General features: G+C 39.1%; 1 protein-coding gene across 1 annotated transcript; it reads right to left on the reverse strand.

Moving 5' to 3' along the window:
• Positions 1-212: 212 nt before the first annotated feature.
• Positions 213-22,873, reverse strand: LOC121381274 (glutamate receptor ionotropic, kainate 2-like). Its single transcript, XM_041510517.1, has 14 exons — positions 22,193-22,873; positions 21,214-21,365; positions 19,770-19,949; positions 17,170-17,415; positions 12,592-12,782; positions 10,458-10,511; positions 9,797-9,896; positions 8,925-9,097; positions 8,446-8,565; positions 6,914-7,036; positions 6,211-6,384; positions 4,866-5,695; positions 3,598-3,793; positions 213-506 (listed from the first exon to the last, which is right to left on the reverse strand). The coding sequence occupies exons 2-14, from the start codon at positions 21,299-21,301 to the stop codon at positions 417-419; spliced, it is 2,565 nt and encodes an 854-aa protein (XP_041366451.1). The 5' UTR covers positions 21,302-21,365; positions 22,193-22,873; the 3' UTR covers positions 213-416.
• Positions 22,874-22,984: the final 111 nt, after the last annotated feature.

Raw genomic sequence — 22,984 nt, forward strand, 5'->3', positions numbered from 1 at the left:
TTTAACTTACACATATAAACAAAAGTCGCTTTGCATCATGTTAATTTCATAGGATGATTTGGTTTGGTCATTTACATGTAGGTAATCATCATAGAACAGCCAGTCGGATGTTTTTAGCTGATCACCAATATAATGTGTGGAATATTGCCATATTTTACCGTCGATCCCACAATGGATGTGTTACTTTATATAATTAATAAATCTATAAAGGCAACAATATAACATTTATTAAATAAAATTATTGTGTACATGCCATTAAGAAAAGACTGAACAATTTATAACGATAATTCACTGATTTATGTTTTATTATTGAAGCTAATGAAGTAAAAACACTTTACTGATAATTGGTGTTTTGCCAAATATTTCTCAATTGTTAGAAATAGATAAAAGTAACAGTATCCTGTTGTCCATTTCGACTATTTAGGACCATTTTCATTTGTTTCATTTGGTGGTCGAAAGCCTTCAAAAGAATCTATTTGTGTTTTTTCAGGTTCTTCTTTCTGTGCCTAAAACGAAATAAAAAATTGCTAGTTGTCAATTATTACTGTAAATAACAAGATTGGGCTTTTCTAAAATTTCATTAAAATTATGAATATTAAAAAAACACCCCAAAACAAAGAAACAAACCAACCAACCCAATATAAATTGTCCTGAAAAAGCCGCAAAGGAAGCCAAATGCGGCATGTATCATTCTGAATGCACGACTACGAGATGATCGGTGACGGCAACTGTTGTGTAAACATTGTAAGCTGGAACCTCTGTAAAAATCCCTTGCATCTTATTTCGGAAGAAAGGGATTTATGTGGCACCTTTCGACACATATGCTTGAAGACCCCCTGCCTTTTATGCACAGATGTTTTAAAGATATCTAAGCAGTACCATGATGTGTTATAGAGTTAGGGTTTGGATTAGAGTTAGCACCATTATTTTAGCACCATTGGCTTCAGCATAGTCTAAAACATAAGAAACAACACCAAAAACCTCCTGTCACGGGGATCCTATAATACCCGTAACTGAATGAAACACGATTGTCCAAATATCTCTCCTAACTGTATATCTATTAGATCTCTCTGTAACAGGCAGTTATACCCGCGTTGGCTCGTCTAGGTATGATCAGAGATAAGATCTTAAATAAAGTATATATTCTTATAGCACGTTTAGTTCACTAAAAAACACAACAAAAACACAATACACTTTGGAATCTGTATTAACCTACGCTGACAAATGTACTAGCCGCAGTAGTTAATTAATAACAACAAATAATAACAACCCAGAACTGATCACTTAATTAGTTAATCTCTAGGTGTCTAGTTTACACAATATGCTAATCACTTCACCGTGACACAACACCCACACGTGTGATAATTGAGAACCTCTGCCAGGGGAACTTAATTAATAAAGGAATTACAACTCTATTCCTAACTGGTTAATTTTTAATTAACCCTTACTACTCGTTCAGTAACGTGTGATAATTGAGAAACGCTTCCAGGAGAACTTAATTAATAAAGGAATTACAACTCTATTCCTAACTGGTTAATTTTTAATTAACCCTTAACTACTCATTCAATAACCTTGTAACACAGAATTAATACTGGTACCTATCACAATAAAGACAATAACCTACAGTTTACCTAGGTCCTCTAGGATGACTGGTTAAGCTTTTTATAATTATTTAGGACAGTGAGCCTACAGATTACTGCGTCAGATGACCGGCAGCACCGTCTAAATAATATTGGTATAATACAGTATTAAAATATTTAAAGTCACATCAGTCACATCAAGGTTATACACAGAGCAGAAAATATATATTTACCAAAGTCCAAACGGACTAACGTTCCCTGGAAGCCTTCCTATGTCTTTCCTCGATCTCTCTAAAACCCTAACTATTTATTCAAAACTCTCAGAGACAGCGAATATCGCCTGGGGGTACAAGGCGGTACCTCACGTATCATCTGATATTTCCACCTATCCCAGAGTCGGTATCTTTCCTTAGATGACCAGACATTCTGTCGCCAGTCGCCAAAATCACGGTTGTAAAAACCGCACTCGCGGAGATATTACGTAACTACTGGCCACATGGCCTCCACGGCTGGACTAAGTGCATATTGGAATGCCCGGTCGCGCTAAGGTATTACGTAACAAGTTGCCCATCTGGGCTAAGTGCTTTTGGAACTGCACACGGCCCTCTAAAACAATTAATATCGCCACAGGCGAAAAGAAATTAAGAGCATGTATCGTCACACCTCCTTAATTGGACAACCCAATCAATTTCTATGAGAAAAGGTATAATTTAAAGATCCAGATGACGGCCATCTTGGAAAATGACCACCATTTTAAAATTTCAAGTGGCTAAGACCGTTTTCTTGTCAGGTGACACATGGAGACTGCTCATACCAATTTTCATGCTTGTATCGCCAACTGAACGATTCTGCCAAAAACAATCACTCTTATCCGCTCCACTAAGCTGTCAGTTAGAGGTGGTAAGATGCATACCATGAAATATGACCTCACAAAGTTTTTTTTTCTTCTAAACATTTGCAACCTTTTAATGAAAACATAACCAAGACATACATCGTAGATATAAATACTATAACATGCCATCTCATACTAAGGTTATTGAAGAAAATGGGAGCAAATGTTGCCCGTTTTAGCTGTAATAGGAATCGCCGTAGACTACCTTCAATAGCTTATTCCACACACAAATATTCATGCAATATTCACACCTTTCGAGCACAGTAATACCTAGTAATACACTAGTACTAGTTAAAATCAATGTTCGTCACATTTCCTGCAAAACCGAGGGTGTGCCCAAAGCAGACGTGAGTAATGTATGCACGTCCCAAATGTTTGATAGGCTGATTTTAATAAGACATTGAAGCGAATGCTAGAATCCTGCCATTTCGATGTTGTTATATTCCCTTTTTCTTCTTTTTGTTCTTCTTGTCCTTGTTCTTTTTCTTTGGGGGGGGGGGGGGGGGGGGAGGGGAGGTGGCTGTTAAAATATCTCTAGGCCAACTACCAAGGGTTATACCTAGAGGGTGGGGGAGGGGACGGCAGGGGGCAGACTCACAGAAAACTACGAAAAGTTACCAGTATCAGAGAAGAGAGAAGAACCTGTTCATGTATTACTGCTCCTTGTCTTTTTTTTTACTAACCCTCCTCCTCCGCTCTTACCTATTTAAGGCAACATACAACCCTGCTCCCACCGAAAGAATATGGGCTCACTTTACCCAATCTCAAAAGGTTCCAGCAAGAAGCTATCTTTCGATCAGCTAAGCCAATCAACCAATTAGCTCCATTTTCAATTTTGAGGAACATTTTCTATTTGGCTTTCATCCTACGGGACATTTTGCAAAATCAATAGCACCAAAACCAAACCTTGCCCGCTACCAACCCTGGTCGGGCTGCTTGTGCTCCCTTGCACATTCCAGCGCGGGCGACCACCTGTCCCACCCATCCCAAACCTATTCCTGTCCTGGACGGAGGAGCCGGCTAAAGTCGACACCTGCGCCCATGACAGGCGGGTGCAAGAACAGCTTGTTCTGAATGTGCACGTTACAACCTATAACCTGACCTGCTCCCACGTCTATGACTCACCCGTTTCTTCTTGCGTCTGGCGTCGAAACAGAAGACGATTCTCTCGGTGATCTCGACGATGACGGCGAGCACGACGAAGGCGGCGAGGACGATGAAGACGCCGATCATGTTGGTGAGCTCGAGCTCCGCCGTCGTCTTGTCGCTCACCCGCCGAGTCTTCGTGTCGTCCGTGCAGTTCTGGCCTTCCGCCCACCACCTGCACGAACAAAGGTTTGTTTGTAAGTTTTGTTCAACGACACCACTAGAGCACATATATTTATTAATCATCGACTGCTGGATGTCAAACATTTGGTAATTGTTTTACCTAGTCATCAGTGAAAACACGCTTCATTTTTCCTAATGCAGAAAGGGATCTTTTATATGCACTTTACTACATACAGGAAAGCACATACCACGGCCTTTGACCAGTTGTGGTGAACTGGTTGGAACGAGAAAAAACCCAATCAGTTGAATGGATTCACAGAGGTGGTTCGATCGTGCGAAGCAAGCACCTCAGGCGAGCACTCAACCGACTGAGCTAAATCCCGCCCCTGCAGGAACAACAGGACAGGCGCACAACTATGCTTTATTTATTTAATTTAGTTTGGTTTTCAGTAGGTTTTGGTCAAACGCCGTGGTATGTGCTTTCCTGTCCGTGGGAAAGCGCATCTAAAAAAATCCCTTGCTACTACTGGAAAAATGAGTGGTTTTCCTCTCTAAGTCAGTTACCAAATGTTTGACATCCAATGAGCCGATGATTGATTAATCAATGTGCTCTAGTGGTGTCGTTATTTAAAACAAACTTTTTCCGTTGATTAAGTTTAAGTTTTTATTTGTATTTTAAACGTAAATATTAAGGAGGGAGTTGATCGGGTGCGTCCTCTCAGCTTCAAATTCCAAATTTGCCTTCAAAGCCTTTAGTCCAGTCTTTAATAAAATTTAATCAATGTGCGTTTTTGAAATGTTTCACCTTCTCCTTAAAAGCTGTTACTTCGAGTGGTATTATCAGTTCTAGCTACATGTATGCACGATATATTGCTTGAGATATAACATGCATCTACATCATATTATGATTTTAGTTGTTCTATTAGCAGCAGCTTAAAACAGATATTCTACCCTTTTAAGCTTTTTCAGCGCCTCAGTCTTCAAATATCAATTGACAGGCGGTAAAACCCCCCCCCCCCCCCCCCAACCCAAATATACGTATTTAAGTTTATATTTCGTTATTTACAATTTTAACAGTTCACACGTCTGCTGCATACAACAGAAAGATGAATAAATGGATATACTTTTCCTTCAAATGATCGATAAACCCCTGCTCCTTAAGTTCCAGTAACGCCCTGTTTATGTCATCCCTATAGGGCGCTCCTCGAGGGAACCCTAAACCAAAGTTCTTCTGGCCAAAATTCTGCTCTATGGACTCGATCCCACACTGCTGCTTCGCGTAGTACTCGTTGGTGCTGTGGTCCCCGATGAAGGCGAACTTCCCATTCTTGATGTTCTCCAGCGCCAGAGTCATGTTGGACACGAGCGTCTCCTCCTCCCTGAGCTTCATGAATGCCCACATCCTCTCGAACGGGTCCACCGACTGCGTCCTGATGAACTCTTCCAAATCGCTGCCTTTCTGGACGCCGTACTTGAGATCCGTCTGATCGGCGAGGTCGTAGATGGTCTTGATGCGGTCGTCGATCTGCTGCAGCGTCAGGTAGGCCGCCAAGTTGGCGGTGTAGGCGGCGTCAATGACGAGCACGCAGAACCAGAAGAAGGCGATCAGCGTGCGCATGGATGTCGTCTGCGGAGAGTACTCGGTCGTGCCCTGCAGCAGGACGTTCAGCGAGTACCAGATGCTCTCCTTCAGGTCAAACTTCTGCTCGACGCCACGCTGCGTCTGGTCGAAGCGGTTCATGGCGTACAGCGTGCCGCCCGCCACCGCCACGAAGCCGAGGATCAGCAGCCACAGCCCCGTGGAGAAGGGTCCGAGGAACTGGAAGAAGTTGGTCGTGCTCTTTGCCTTCTTCGTCAGGATGCTGGCACGCGTAGACAGGATCGTGAAGGAAAAGGAGATAAGTTCCTCCCGCTCTGCCGTGATCTCCAAAGCACCGACAGCAATTGATGCATTCTGTGTTAATATAAAACAAGAAAAAGAGAGTTTAAAACGTGTATTAAAGCCGTTTGTAAGACAACTACATAAAGCCGTTTGTAGGACAACTACATAGCCTACTATGCCCATGTATATGATCTCCCTCCCTCCCAACCGCCCCCCCCCCCCCCAAAACCCCCCAGAAAAAAAAAAACTGAATATATAAAGTATTAATGCAGTCAAACTTTTGTTAAGCAGCCATCAAAGGGAGTCTAAAAACGGGACCTTATAAGAGGTGGCTGCTTAATACAGGTCAGTCTATACCAAATTAGATGATCTGAAAGCATAAAAATGTAGCTCTTAACATAGTTGTCTGCTTAATACAGGTGATCGCTAAAGCAGGTTTTACTGTAGTTACAGCGTTTCACGCTGCAAATGTTTTGATAAATGTCGCATGTGGACAATACATCAATAAAGACAACAATTATACAGTACTAGTATATTATCTTACATATTAATAGTAGAAATGATCAGCCTATTTCCCAGATACACACCCCATTGATCAGCTCCTGCACCATGCCATCTGTGTATGTACGGTGCTGGTCGAGGCGCCATCCACTGACGTCAAAGATCTCGTACTTGAAGTTGAGTTTCTTGCTGAGTTCGTTCAGCAGATCTATGTTGAAACCAACGTACTCTCCAGCAATCTTCATCACGAACGGGTCATACTGTGGTGAGACGTCCGATATGATAGAAGAAAAGGAAAGGAATGTTTGTTTAACGAGACCTCAGCACATTTTAAATTATGTTGTAAGTGATGAATTTGAGAAGAAAAAAATAGGTCTTAACGTTTAAAAATAGAAATAGATACAAGAAGAAAACCAGCTTATTTATTTTCAAGTTATAGAACTCACGATTATAGTTATAACATGTCTCCCCCAAAACCTACATTTGATTCCCCCACCAAGAAAAAAATTCCCACACATAAAGACAAAAAAAGAAGAAAAAAAAGAAGAAAGAAGAAGAAGAAAGAACCATCCACTAAAATATTCTAGAGTTATAGTCTTTGAACAAAACAAACTATAACTCTAACTTTAAGTCTTTATTAAACTATTTTCAAAATGCAATCTGATTAAAATTAATTCCACTGGTTAATAACTATTACTAGTAGACCTAATTTTAACCACATTGTTAAAAATGCATTGACAAATACACGATTTCTAAATTATTTTTTCAAAATATACATCTCCTTGTTACCTGCCGAGTGACGACTTTCAGCACCTCCTCTCTACTGAAGGTGTATGTCGTTGACGACTCCTGCACGATGTCTTTAGTGAACTTCAAAGTTGGTATTCCTTTCACAAACTTACAGGTGCCAATCTGAATAGAAACAGGTACAGGTACAGCTACCGAAGATACCGAATGGAACACATTACAAATCAATCTTAAACACCACACTCTTTATCAGAGGAACGATACATTCATTCAGTCCTATGACACTTGAAACGAAAGGAAAGGAATGTTTGCTTAACTACACCCGAGTACAATTCAAACTACAACTATTTGGTTTCTAACATATCGTTACTTCGAGACTTTGTCAGAAGAGAAAGAGAAGAAAACCGCCACAGCGACTACCCCTACTAATCAAGCAGTAATGAATCTTTTGTTGACACTTTTCCATAGGCAGGACAGTACACGCCACGGCCTTTGATGTACCAGTCGTGGTGAACTTGTTGGGACAGGAAGAAACGCAAGTCCACGAAGGGGAATCTACGCTCAGCCTATGGCACCTATCATCTTCGCATCATCTATCAGCTACCATTTCGTCTAAGTGCTGCATTTTGTGATGGGGTATTTGTACGGAATGGTACCTTGGCTAGCGAAGATAGGCACCGATATCCCGTTGATGTACCAGTCGTGGGACACATGTATGGACGGCGGAAAACCCCCCCCAAGTCTATCAAGAGAGATAGATGTGCAACCCACGCCACCTATATCCCGCCTTGGAATTTGAAAAAGGAGACCTCTATAGCCTTGTGATGCCGCGATCACTCGCTGACTCGTTTGTCTCATAGGTTAGGGTTAGGATTAGGGTTAGGGTTAGGGCTAGGGCTAGGGCTAGGGCTAGGGCTAGGGCTAGAATTAGGTTAGTGTTACCGTTTCGAGTCCGTCGTTCATCCTGGCGAGGGTTAGATTTAGGGATAGGATTACAATTAGGGTTAGGGTTAGGGTTAGGGTTAGGGTTAGGATTACGATTAGGGTTAGGATTACGATTAGGGTTAGGGTTACGATTAGGGTTAGGAATAAGGTTAGGGTTACCGTTTCGAGTCCGTCGTTCATCCTGATGTGGTTTAGGGCTAGGGTTAGAATTAAAGTTAGGTTAGGATTAGGGTTAGGGTTTAGGTTAGGATTAGGGTTAGGGTTAGAATGAGGGTTAGGTTAGGATAAGGGTTAGGGTTAGGGCTAGAGTTAGAATGAGGGTTAGGGTGAGGGTGAGGGTGAGGGTGAGGGTTTGGGTTTGGGTTAGGGTTAGGGTTAGGGTTAGGGTTAGAGCTAGGTTAGGTTAGTGTTACCGTTTCGAGTCCGTCGTTCATCCTAATGAGGATTAGGGTTAGGGTTAAGAGTAGGATTAGGGTTAGGATTAGGATTAGGTTAGTGTCACCATTTCGTGTCTGTCGTTCATCCTGATGAGGGTTAGGGTTAGTGTTAGGGTTAGTGTTAGGGTTAGTGTTTTTAGGGTTAGGGTTAGGTTTAGGGTTAGGGTTAGAACTAGATTAGGTTAGTGTTACCGTTTCGAGTCCTGCGTTCATCCTCATGATGTCGATGGTGTAGTTGGTGCGCGAACTGCCGTTCTCCAGATGCCACATGTACTGACCCAGCGCGCCGTCGTACAGAGTCGTCAACGATTGCTGACAATGAATCAATGGATGTTTAACGATACCCAGCACACAGAAACAAATCGGGTGACAAACACAAAGGTATATGGTGATCAACATCAATTTTAAATTTATTAATAAAGGTACTGCAGACAGCTATGAAAGAGATACACACACCTGGCTATTAGATTTCAAACATTGTCTCACACAGTGTTCAGAGTAAATTCGTTATATTTTTCAATTAGCAACAAGGGATCTTCCATATGCATTTTCCCCACAGACAGGACAGTACATACTACAGCCTTTGCTATACCAGTCGTGGAGCACTGATTGTGGACGGGGGAAAACAGTGAGTCCCTCGAGGAGGTTCGACCTAACTTAATCTGCACTACCTGATCCTTGATGATGTTATCGAACTGCTCCGCCGAGACGATGTAGTCCACTGACGGCTCCTTGCTGCAGTTCTGGGCCACGGTGTAGATCACGTGACGTAACAGACCCACCACGTCGACGGCCAGTCCGAGTTCCAGTCGAGAGATGTTGCGTTCAGCTATCACGGCATTGTCTTTTGAAATCAAACACAAATATTGGCCATACTCACGATTTGAACTGAACACAATTTTCATGACCCCTCCCCCAAAAAAATTACAACAAGAAAAAGCACCCCCAAAACAAAAACGAAAAAACAGAAAAAGACCCCCCAACAACCCCAAAACAAACCAATAAAAAAAAAAAAAAAAAAAAAAAAAAAAAAAAAGCAAAAACAAAAAAAAGCAAGGGAGGGGTGAAAACTTACCAAAACCCTCACCCACAAATATAAAAGCAAAACAAAAAAAAAATCAACAAAAAACAAACACTAAATAAATCACAAACAAACCACCCAACAAGAACATTGAAAAAAAAACCCCAAAACCAAAACAACCCCAAAATAAAAAACCCTCCCCACCAAAAAAATAATCCCAATACCCCCCAAAAACAACAACCCGCCAACAAGATACTGTCCTCCCCCCACCAGCATCAACAGCAACATGCAATTTCAGTTTAACCAATCCAGACCATTCATCCATCAATCAATTAATCAATCAATCAATCAATCAATCAATGCATGCGTTCTCCTTCCGTCCATCCATCCAACCCACTAGCTATTCAGCCAGCCATTCAGCTATTCAGGAAGTAGCCAGGCAGCCAGCAAACTATTAGTCAGCCAGTCAGCCTATAAAACATGTAACACTATACAAATTGCATGCACTTTGATTTAACATACGTGATATATTGGTTGGTATTTTGTCAGCGCGCAACAGCTGTATACCATATATTGAGCCCGGCCATGAATCTTCCCTTTCACCAATAACATCCTCAAAATCCTATAGTAAAAAGAAAAACAAAACAACAACAAATAAAATGACATGGAGAACATATTTCAGAGCATAATTGTTTTAAACTGGTATTAACAATAGGCTACCTTCACGATATTTGCAGCTATGGTCACAATTAGGCAAATCAATGAATAATGATCTAGGCTTTTTAATAACAGTTTCTAAGACCAGGATTGGGTATGGTTAAATAAAAAACACAAAAAAACAACAAAAAACAAACAAACAACCCAACCAAAAAACAAACAACCCCAAACCCAAACAAACAAAACAAAAACAAAACCCTAATAATAATCAGAAATAACGTTTTAAAAAAAAATTAAATCCGAAAAGAAAGCATCACCCTCGAAGTATTTTGCAGTGCTTCTATCAAATTTGTCCGCACAAAAAAGAAATTGAAACTTGAAAACGTATTGTTTATGTAACGCGCTACGCCGTTCATACTGACGACGCCGTTCGCAGATCTGTGGTTCATACTTCAATAAAATTATCACTTTAAATTCTTAAATATTCCCTGTAGTGTCTAGACGAACTGTCAGATATTTATCTTACCGGGTATGTTATGAACCAGTCAATAGAAGGATGCAGAAGATGAAGACGTTTTGCCTAAAACAAGAAAAAAAGATAACGCTAAACAAATAACACTTTTTGGCCATTCTTAATAAAGTGATGTACACTTATAACGAACATGCTTAGAATGAACTACTGCATAGAACAAACTGATCGTAAAGTCCCGTTTTATCTCCCTGTATATATAATTATATGCTAACTAACTATCACGGTCCCTTCCAGTTCGTTGTAAGAGTACTTAATTCAATGTGAGTCTTCTTCAAGAGTCCGAGAAGTCGCGTTATTTCCAGACTATCGCTAGACAGGTTTTAAAGTTAAAGTTTGTTCCGTTTAACCACACCACTATTATTTATTTATTAATTATCAACTATTGAATGTCAAACATTTCGTAATTTTGATATACAGTCTTAGGGCGAAAACCCGCTAAAATTGTCCATTAGTAGGGATCTTTTATATATATGCAACATACCACAGACATAATAGCACATATCACGACTTGATATACCAGTTGTGGCGCATTGGCTGGAACGAGAAATAGCTCAATGGGTCCACCGGCGGGGATCGATTCTAGACGGACCACGCATCAGAAAAGCGCTTTACCACTGGGCTACATGCAGGCCAGATAGTGTTTTATGCCAACCTTTAAATTAATTAAATGTGATTGTATATGATACGACGAAAGCCCACTGAAATGTATTTTGAACTGTATAATCGACTGTCGCGGAAATGTTTTACTGTAATTATTTGTAGCCTACACTCTATTATAAACGAAACTGATACACATTGTGCTGGGGTTTGGCTCTGTTTTCATGTACGGATAAAATACGGATACTGAATAAGTATTAAAGGTAAAATCAGACATAATTCCAATATCTATTCAGGTGAACACAACACTAGAGGCATTCCTAATAATTCAAATCCATTCTAAGTTCACATAATATTTATATAACCGATCGTATAACTGAACATATGGTGCAAACCGATTGTAACCGATTGTTATCGTTGATAAAACTAAACTGATTCAAAGCATTGGTCCGGGTTTTTTTCTATCAACCGCATCTTCTCCCACAAAATTATTCGTCGTCCGCCAAATTCAATTTAGAAGATTACAAAACATTTCTGTTGCCAAATATATCATTTCTCGTCGGCTTAAGATGATCACACTCCACCAAAATGTGTCGCACAGTCAGTGTACACTGACAATGTTCACAATGAGGAAGAGGGTCCTTCTTTAAAATAAATGAATGTGTTAAATATGTATGGCCGATACAGGCACGGCGCAAGACTACTTCATCCTTCCTGCACCGCCTGTAGGATGACCGCCATTCTCCCAGGAATGGCTTGACAGAATGAAGCTTGTTCGCGACAGCACCGTCCCAATCATCTTGCCAAGTCGAACAGATATGTTGGTTAATATGATATTTAAAATCACTGTAGGGGACACCATCACCGACATGGGGCAAGTTCAAAGCAGACTTGGCAGCAAAAGACGCCTTTTCACTGTCATTAATGCCAACATGGCTGGGTACCCAACAAAATATAACATCTTTATTGACAATTAATAAAAAGACACACGTTCGTATCACCATCACAACTAAGGGATGCTCCAATTTTATATGCTGTAAAGCTTGGAGACACGAAAGTGAGTCTGTAAAAATAATATATTTGGATGCACATGAATCCTTAATCTGTTCCAGGGATTTAATGATTGCCCAGGTTTCAGCAGTAAAGATTGATCCCCTAGGAGATCCGTAACAGGATGTTTCATCGCTCCTGCACCGCCCGTATGAGGACTGCTATTCCCAAGTCTAGCTTAGAAAAACCAAACTTGCACAGGATAGAGCTCAATGGAATATATATATATATATATATATATATATATATATATATATATATATATATATATATATATATACACACACACACACATGTATACATATATATACACAGCTGTGATGGCTTGTTGGATGATGTCCATCTTGATTGTGTGCAGGATGAATCTCTTCTGAACCACTCGTAGGACTGGTACACCCAAGGCCACCTCTATAGAAAACCCAAACTTGAACATAAGAGAGCTCATTGGAATATATACAGTTGTGACATTATGCACTCTTACCGCGAGCATGACGTGCTGGATGATATCCATCTTGGTAGAGTGCAGGATGAACTTTCGTTTCTGGGACTTCCTCAGCTCGATCAGGTTCCTCTGCAGCTCCTGGTCCTTGTCAGACACGATCGTTGTTGGCAGGCGGATCGGCCACACCTGGATGTTGTAGTGGCCCAGCTTCAACACTGGCGAGAAGTCGTCTGAAAATAGCAGCTTGGTTGTTTAACGATACGACTAGAGCACACTGACTTATTAATCATAGACTATTGTATGTTGTAGGGACCCAGCTTCAATACGGGTGAGAAGTGGTCTGAAAGTAATAGTTTGTATAACGATATAACTGGAGCACATTGATTTATTAATCATAGGATATTGGATGTCAAACATGTAGACTTAGAGAGGAAACCCGCTACAATTTGCCATTTAGTAGCAAGGGATCTTTTAAATGCACAGTTCAACAGACAGGAGAGCACAAACAACGGCCTTTGATATACCAGTCGTGGTGCACTGGCTAGAACGAGAAATAGCTTAATGGTTCAACCGACGAGAATCGATGTTAGATCGACCACACATCAGGCGAGCGCTTTATCACTGGAGTACGACCTTCCCCTTCGCCTGAAAGAAAAGGAAATGACGCTCCACGTGTCCATACTAAAACCTATGCATTGGCGCAGCCTGGGGTTAGGGAGGGATGGGGCGTTTTATTTATTTTTTATTTATTTTATTTTGGAGGGTGGGGGGGGTGTGTGTGTGTGGGGGGGGTTACGCCACTCCCCAATCACATCTTTTCCTCTTTACATAATATCACGGTGTTTGATGTACCAATCGTAGGATCCTGGTTGGAATGGGAGAAAACCCGCGTCCATCGAAGACAGCTGATCCTGCGACCCGCTGTACCTCAATGGCGGGACGTAGCCCAGTGGTAAAGCGCTCGCTTTGATGTGCGATCGGTCTAGGATCGATCCCCGTCGGTGAGCCCATTGGGCTATTTCTCGTTCCTGCCAGTGTACCACGACTGGTATACCAAAGGCCGTTGTATGTGCTATCCTGTCTGTGAGATGGTGCACATAAAAGATCCCTCGCTACTAATCGAAAAATGTAGCGGGTTTCCTCACTAACACTATATGTCAAAATTACCAAATGTTTGACGTCCAATAGCCGATGATTAATAAATATATGTGCGCTACTGGTGTCGTTAATCAAAACAAACTTTAACGGCCTCGGTGGTGTAGTGGTTAAGCCGTCGGACTTAAGGCTGGTAGGTACGTGGTTCGCAGCCCGGTACTGGCTCCCACCAAGTGAGCGAGTTTAACAACTCAATGGGCAGCTTTAAGACCACTACACCCACTTTTCTCCCACTAAACAGATGGCTAAAGTACGTGCCCAAGAAAGCGTGCTTGAACCTTAAAGGGACATTCCTGAGTTTGCTACATTGTAAGATGTTTTCGACTAATAAAATATTTCTACGATTAAACTTACATATTAAATATATTTTCTTGTTTCGAATATCAGTTTCTGTATATTCAATGTGTTTCTGATCGTCTTAATATTTGTAAGAAGCCCAAACTGGATTTCGACTTCAAATAATTTCGTACGTACGAAAAAATATTTCTTTAGGAAGTAAAATGAATATTAACCTAGTACAAATATTAGAACGATCAGAAACACGTTTAATATGCAGCCACTAATATTCTAAACTAGAAAATATATTTAATATGTAAGTTTAATCGTAGAAATATTTTATTAGTCTTAACATCTTAAAACCTTGCAGCAAACTCAGGAATGTCCCTTTAATTGGTTAAAAACATGAACATAAACAGAAATGAAATGAAAACTGGGGAGCGCTTGGCAACTGAGCTGAATCCAGCACCAGTAATAGAGATGAAGAGATGACCAGATAACGCCACTTGGGACGCATTGACACTTTTTATTGTTCCAGTTGTTATTCCCTTAGTAGAATATTCACAGTCAGACGCTCTTTCGTCAGCAAATATTGAATCAAACCTTCGGTAAAAATCAATACCATAAATGAAATTGCGTGCATGTTTGGTAATATGGTTTTCTTTCAACATGTGTGCAGGAAGAAATACTGGCCAGTTGTAGTCACACGGATTTTACAGGTTTACGACAATACGATCTAATTGTCGTAAATAGGTCTTATTCTTCGCCATTTTTGAAGTAGCTTTACATTTGTTTAATTGTATTTTGCTTTAAGTGTAGTAGTGTTTTTTTGTGTTTGTATTTAGTAAAGGTCGCACATTTCAGGTATAATAAATGTTAAAACGAAGTGTGACGTAAGGTTTGTTTTAAAATTCTTCTTCCTAAGCAAAACCTTCCTTCACCTTAGTAGACAGTACACTGTATTCCACTGCGTGTCAATAAACATCCCAGGTACACGAAATTCACTATTTATTATATTTGTTTTGCACCCTCCTACATAACATTTAATAAGGATGCTCTCATAGAAGATACATCATAAACACCAAGAGGTTCTACACGATATTTACAAAATGTGGTTCTTCTATCAAACAGGAAAATGTTATTACATGTCGGAGCATATAAGAGATTAATTTACCAGGTTCTGCAGCACTACAACATCTACAGCCTACATTTCTAACATGCTTTAGGTATCTAATAAGCTTAAGCCTATTTAGGTTAGGTATGAATATGGTTTGGATTTCAGGGCCGTAGCTAGCGGGTGGGGTGTGTGTGTGTGTGGGGGGGGGGGCAAACAATCCGGAAAACATTATAGAAACTTAAAGAAAATTCTCTTCTTACCCTTTTAAGGAGTTTTAGACTATTAACTACTCAGTTCCCCCACCCCCACCCCCCACCCACCCCAAACCCCAATCCTAGCTACGGACCTGGCTTGGATTTGGATTTGGATTTGGTTTTAGTTTTAGGTTTAGGTTTAGGTTTAGGTTTAGGTTTAGGTTTAGTTTTAGTTTTAGTTTGGTTTGTTTCGTTATGTTTCGTTTCGATTCGTTCGTTTCGTCTTGTCTTGTCTTGTCTTGTTTTGTCTTGTACTTGTCAGGCTTGGATTTATTAAAGACCCAAGGGACCGAGGTTTTATGATTTATTCTGCAGTTAAAATTTAGCATACGTTCATGATACTGGTCCCACTGTTAGGAAATCCTAGACACGTGTCTGTATGTAATCAAATAGGGCATCATGTTTAATTTAAAATAATTACTGTCTGCTTCCTATGACCGTAATTATTGTGTTCATATTGAATCATGTTATATTTACAACTGCACAGTAATATCGCCTCCCCATCGTATGATATTCATTGCTGAAGCAAAATAAAAGCACAACTGCTGCTTTTTATGACAAACAAGTACTGCAATACATCCATGTAATAGAATAGTAGAATAAGCTCCGCCCCTTTCCAAATTAATATTTATGACGAGTTACTACATATTTATGTGACCTAGATTAACGACTGCATCTAAACTATATCGAAGAATGGCGCGTTTGGGGAAGAAATATAATATTGCTGATTTATTCTAAATGACTAAATAAAATAAACATATTCTACAGATGGCAGCTTTAGGTTGTCTCCAGGACTGGAATTAATACTGTTTGGCAGCTTACCGTTCTTGTGGGAACTAATATTTCAATTGTATGCAGTTATTCCGAGTTTGTATTTGTCTCTGAAGACATACAATGTATTGCTTATTGGCAGGACGGTTCAACACTTACAGTCTCGTTTGTCTGTATTTAACTGTCCAACTAAACGATTATTTCCCCTGCGTGTGCTGTAACCTCACCGTGGTGCAGGGGTGTAACATTCTCTTTGAGAATGGCCAATACAGCACAAATTGAAGTTTAGAGTAAAATTCGGTGTCCGTAAATTTCTGTGATATTTTTATTTGTATTTTTGCACAGTTCTTTACACTGTTTTTGTTTAAACCTTGAATTTTTATATTGATGTTGATCATCACTTTATTTATTTGCATTGCCATAGTTTGACGCCCGGTGGCCGATGTATTTTTCGTGCTGGGGTGTCGTTAACCATTCATTCATTCATTCATTCATTCATTTATTTATTTGCATTACCATAGTTTGACACCCAATAGCCGATGTATTTTTCGTGCTGGGGTGTCGTTAAACATTCATTCATTCATTCATTCAAACGATTATTTACTCAGTTATGTTGCGACATATAATCATGATTTCACTATCTTTGACGTTTAGCCTGTTTTTTTGTATTCTTGTAATTTTCATTTTTTTCATTTTTTGAAAACATTTTACCTTGTTTTGCGTTTTCTTGTCACATTAGAGTACTCTTTACACAGTTGTATTGTGATATTTTACCCTATTTTCTGTATTCTTGTTACAGTTACCCTTAGTTGTTGTTGTTGTTGTTGGTTTTTTTTTTTTTTTTTTTTTTTTTTTTGGGGGGGGGGGGGGGCTTGTATTCTTTTCACATAAAAGGACTCTTTACACAGGTATATTGCGATATTTTATTGTTTTCCGAATTCTTGTCACATTTACCCTTTTTCCTGTATTGCTATAACACTAAAGGATTATTTTACCCCGTTACCCTGTTTTCTGTATTCTTGTCACATTAAAAGACTCGTTTACCCTGAGATAACAGCGCAACATTGCGCCATCCCAGCTTATTCACGATGTCTGCTACGGCAGCTGAAATCGAGGCTTGTTCCGGTAGAATCGACAGCACCCAATCAGGATCCATCTTTTCCGCGTCTTCCCCTGTCGGTGACGTCAGCATATGTAGCTGGTTGATGATGACATAGTTGGTAGATGTAAAGACGTCGATATAGGGACCAATGGCGACGGCTACTCCTTTATCCTCAAAATTGGCCCTAGCTGTAAGGGAAAGAGATAATTATTAACAACAAAGAGTAGTATACCCCTTTCTCCAGGCAAATACAAAAAAAAATATTTTAAAATGCGCATTTTGTTTAGCTAGTACAGACTCTGTATTACTGTGTCAAAATTGGTTTTATCTGAGCTCTCCTACGTCACCGTTATTGTAGACTATAGCTAAGTACGGACTTGGAAGTGGACAACCAGATTTCACTATCTGTGTACGATGTAGCAATACTTACTACTTACAGAAGTATAATCCAAATCCAATGGATTGTTGGGTATTTTATTTTTATTTATTTATTTATTATTATTATTATTATTATTATTATTATTATTATTATTATTATTATTATTATTATTATTATTAACATTTTAACTTTCACTACGTCTGATATCGGTAAAGGGCAAACATTCAAAATGGCGCCTAAAACATATAGTTAATATTATGTGTATTTTCAATATACTATTGCTTACAATTTCATGTTTTGATATCGCTGATTTCAATACGATGCCAACAATGTGATATGAAGCATGAATATCTCGAAAGATTTACTGTCAAAACGACCTGTTACTGGTGAATTTATTTATAGAATCACGTTAGTATCGATGTAAAGATTTACTGTCAAAACGACCTTTCACTGATGGATTTATTTATAGAATCACGTTAGTATCGATGTAAAGATTTACTGTCAAAAAGACCTGTTACTGATTTATTCATAGAATCACGTTAGTATCGATGTAAAGATTTACTGTCAAAACGACCTGTTACTGGTGGATTTATTTATAGAATCACGTTAGTATCGATGTAAAGATTTACTGTCAAAACGACCTTTCACTGATGGATTTATTTATAGAATCACGTTAGTATCGATGTAAAGATTTACTGTCAAAACGACCTGTCACTGATGGATTTATTTATAGAATCACGTTAATATCGATATAAAGATTTACTGAATCACGTTAGTATCGATATAAAGATTTACTATCAAAACAACCCGTTACTGATGAATTTATTTATAGAAACACGTTAGTATCGATGTAAAGATTTACTGTCAAAACAACCCGTTACTGATGAATTTATTAATAGAATCACGTTAGTATCGATGTAAAGATTTACTGTCAAAACAACCCGTTACTGATAAATTTATTGATAGAATCACGTTAGTATCGATGTAAAGATTTACTGTCAAAACAACCTGATGAATTTATTGATAGAATCACGTTAGTATCGATGTAAAGATTTACTGTCAAAACGACCTGTTACTGATGGATTTATTCATAGAATCACGTTAGTATCGATGTAAAGATTTACTGTCAAAACGACCTGTCACTGATGAATTTATTTATAGAATCACGTTAATATCGATATAAAGATTTACTGAATCACGTTAGTATCGATATAAAGATTTACTGTCAAAACAACCCGTTACTGATGAATTTATTTATAGAATCACGTTAGTATCGATATAAAGATTTACTGTCAAAACAACCTGTTACTGATGACTTTATTTATAGAATCACGTTAGTATCGATATACAGATTTACTGTCAAAACAACCTGTTTCTAATGGATTTATTTATAGAATTACGTTTGTATTGATATCAAGATTTACTGTCAAAACGATCTGTTACTGATGAATTTATTTATAGAATTACGTTAGTATTGACTGATATATTATGCATTCTTCTAGGTGCAAGATTCTAAATGTACAGACTGGTTGAAGTTCTCATTGACACGGTCTTATATTTATATGTTACATAGTAACGCAAAAAAGAAAACAAACGAACATTTTGGTTTAATGAATGAATGAATGAATGAATGAATGAATGAATGAATGAATGAATGAATAAACGAACCAAGAAACCGACAAACCAATTATCCATCCAACCAATCAATAATCCATCCAACCAATCATCCATCCACCCACCAACCACCCACTCCGCCATCCCTATCCATCCATCTACACACCCATCCACCCATATCCATCCATCTACCCATCCATCCATCTACTCATCCATCCATCCATCCATCTACTCATCCATCCATCCATCCATCCATGCATCCATCCATCCGTCCATCCATCAATTCATCCATCCATCCACCAACCCATCAATCCATACACCCAGGCCCCCATACTGACTGACTGACTCACTCATTCACTCACTCACCCACCCACCCACTCAGTTACCTAAACACACACACACACACACACACACACACACACTCACACTCACCTACCCTAAACCCACCCACCCACACTCACTCACTCACTCACTCACTCACTCACTCACTCACACACACTCACTTTATTTACTCACTAAGCCACTCGTTAACGCTATGACGGACTATACCTGTAACAAGGCTGTTGTGGATAGCCGAACCACTACTAGTGTCAAAGTTCAAAGTATTAAAACGAATGGCGCAGTAATTTTGCGCAATGGTGCCGTTAGGTCGAGTGTTTTCCCGGAGTAAGATGTCGGCGATTTCTTGGTAAAGCTCCGTGTCAGACGACTGGTTTCTTCCCATGACGCCTGTAAATATTATTGAACATTATACTTCAGTAGGTTTAACTATAGAACAAAATGCATGAAACAAACAATGCTGGATAATTTCGAACAATCTTTTTTAACAAGAAGCTGGATGCCATTTTTTTTTAGGCGAGCGACTTCTCCTGCGCATGATCGCGCCAACAACTTGAAGCGAAATATCACTCGTTTGGAAAATGACACATTGAATTATCAATATTCACATTTAAAAATATAATCCTACCACTCACTGGAATAAATCTAGTGAGACTGTTTATAACCATCCTACATTTTTCAAAAGTGAAGGGCTACAGAAGCGCTGGAAGCATTAAAGACACTTGTTCATCTCACAACATTATTGTATTTCTGTTGACACTCGATCTTTTGCTTCGTGTATACCTGCATTTTCGCCCAGCATTCAGCTGTCCATACTGTTGTCAGGAGACGAGTAGATGCTTACGTTCATCATCGTCTGACATGTTCTGAATTTCGGTAGGATATGATTTTAAACGTTACTTAAAGGGACATTCCCGAGTTTGCTGCATTGTAAGATGTTTCCGACTAATAATCTATTTCTACGATTAAACTTACATATTAAATACATTTTCTTGTTTAGAATAGAAGTGTCTGTATATTCAATGTGTTTCTGGTCGACTTAATATTTGTAAAAAGCCCAAACTGGATTTTGTCTTTAAATAATTTCGTACGTACGAAAATATTATATTTTAGAAAATAAAATGAAATTTAACGTTGTACAAATATTGAAACAATCAGAAACACGTTTAATATACAGCGACTAATATTGTATGCAGAAAAATATATTTGATATGTAATTATACTCGTTAAAAAGTTAGTCGATAACATCTTAAAAATTGCAGCAAACTCAGGAATGTCTCTTTAATAAAACACAGTATCATCAAGTCTAGCGAGCGCCAAACAGTCATATCAAGACACTGTCGTTAGCTGCTACAGACATTAGAGCAACCAAAAATATACTTGATGTACAGTAATATATATTCTCAGCAAGACACTGTAAGTTTGAAACAGATCTAGAACTATAGGACATTGTCTTCCGATGACCATTAATTATTATTTTATGCCTGGTGGATCCCCTGTATTACTTTGTCAGTGCATCTTTGGTTTAAATGCAATTTTTTGTTTTGTATGTGATGAGTATTAAAGAAAACTGCATCATCCTTAAATTATAATCAGTCCTGAATCAAAATGGTTTTGTAATTTGTGTACTTCTTCAAAGTGAAATGTTACTTACTTCCTTGAATATAATAATGGAAAACTGCCTCGTTCTGATGGACCATCAGTAACACACCAAGCAGGAGAAGTACAAAAGTGGTCATCATATTCTACGAACGTCAGTACCGTTAAGGTGGCGCCAGGTCACGAGAAAAACAGCTGAGATTAAACCTAGACATGGAAAGAAACCAGTTAAAATTGTACACTAAGAACAACTTTATACAAAAAGTAAAGTTTGTTTTATTTAACGACGCCGCTAGAGCACATTGATTTTTTTATCTTATCATCGGCTATTGGACGTCAAACATATGGTCATTCTGACACTGTTTTTAGAGGAAACCCGCTGTCGCCACATAGGCTACTCTTTTTACGACTGGCAGCAAGGGATCTTTTATTTGCGCTTCCCACAGGCAGGATAGCACAAACCATGGCCTTTGTTGAACCAGTTATGGATCACTGGTCGGTGCATGTGGTTTACACCTACCCATTGAGCCTTGCGGAGCACTCACTCAGGGTTTGGAGTCGGTATCTGGATTAAAAATCCCATGCCTCGACTGGGATCCGAACCCAGTACCTACCAGCCTGTAGACCGATGGCCTGCCACGACGCCACCGAGGCCGGTCAACTTTATACAACGAAACATGTAATAAAAAAATCCAGATGAAGAACTATTGTAAACTTTTATACATGACAAAGTGCTCGCCATTGAGCTATTTCTCGTTTCAACCAGTACAACACAACTGTTATATCAAAGGCCGCAGTATGTGCTATCCTGTCTGTGGGATGGAGTATATAAAAGATTCCTTTATACTGATGGAAACATGTAGCGGGTTTCCTATCTAAGGGTATATGTTGAATTACCAATGTTCGACATCCAATAGCCGATTAAATAAATCAATGTGCTCTAGTGGTGTCATTAAACAAAACAAACTTTTAACTTTGATTGACAATATGCTAAGATGTCGTTAAAGAAATAAAAAGTAGACGAATATACTTACTAAGAACATGTGAAGCGGAATGATATCCAAAATGATTTCACCTTTTCTTCATTTTGTAACAAAACTACTGTTCGCAGTGCATTCTGGTTACGATCACACAGTTCCGTAAACGGGACTGTTTTATGTTCAATAATGCCACGACGCCACTGGTTTTAGTCTATTTGACATTTTCTGATTGGTCAAACGAGTTAGCTAGTCTCTGTCCCAAAGGACAACATTAGGTTACACTGAGAGGCAAATACAGCTTATCGGCAGTGTCCATGGAGGTTACACTGCATATTAATTAGTCTCAGCAACTAACATCCATAATTATTTTAATAACTTGAAGCCCACACGTATTAACAAGCGATATGCAAATGCGTCTATTATCAGAATTGGAACTACGACAGACGTAGCATTACAACGACTCTATTCGATGATTGCGAATCAACCGTTGAGATTATCCGGGACGAGATGCGCTGATGACCTTGTCATAAACCTGGCTCCGTTCCTTCGTCTCTAGTGACTATGTTTCAGCTACCAACAAAATAACAGCAATTAGCAATCGCCAGTTTTCGATATACGATCGAGCTATGAAATCCCGCCTGCATTAACTTCATCAAACAGAGTGGATGTGTATGTCAGAATCTGCATACTCCAGTCCACGCATATTATGGACGATACATCTTGGAGCTGCCGTGTTGTTGAAGCTTCACATCAACGGATACTAACTTAAGGGCTTCAGAGCATAAATTACCATTGTGTAGGCGATGACCTACAATTGGTTTTATATATCAACACCAGATGATTATC

Source organism: Gigantopelta aegis, chromosome 9 (genome assembly GCF_016097555.1).
Source record: "Gigantopelta aegis isolate Gae_Host chromosome 9, Gae_host_genome, whole genome shotgun sequence".
NCBI classification, from domain to species: domain Eukaryota; kingdom Metazoa; phylum Mollusca; class Gastropoda; order Neomphalida; family Peltospiridae; genus Gigantopelta; species Gigantopelta aegis.

Excerpts from the sequence above, each read along its gene's own strand:
- LOC121381274 (XM_041510517.1), bottom strand. The coding sequence starts at position 21,301 with ATGATGACCACTTTTGTACTTCTCCTGCTTGGTGTGTTACTGATGGTC. Across the intron at positions 3,794-4,865 it reads ATCGATCATTTGAAGGAAAA|GTGGTGGGCGGAAGGCCAGA; the intron begins GTATATCCATTT and ends TTGTTCGTGCAG. Across the intron at positions 507-3,597 it reads CCAGACGCAAGAAGAAACGG|GCACAGAAAGAAGAACCTGA; the intron begins GTGAGTCATAGA and ends ATTTCGTTTTAG.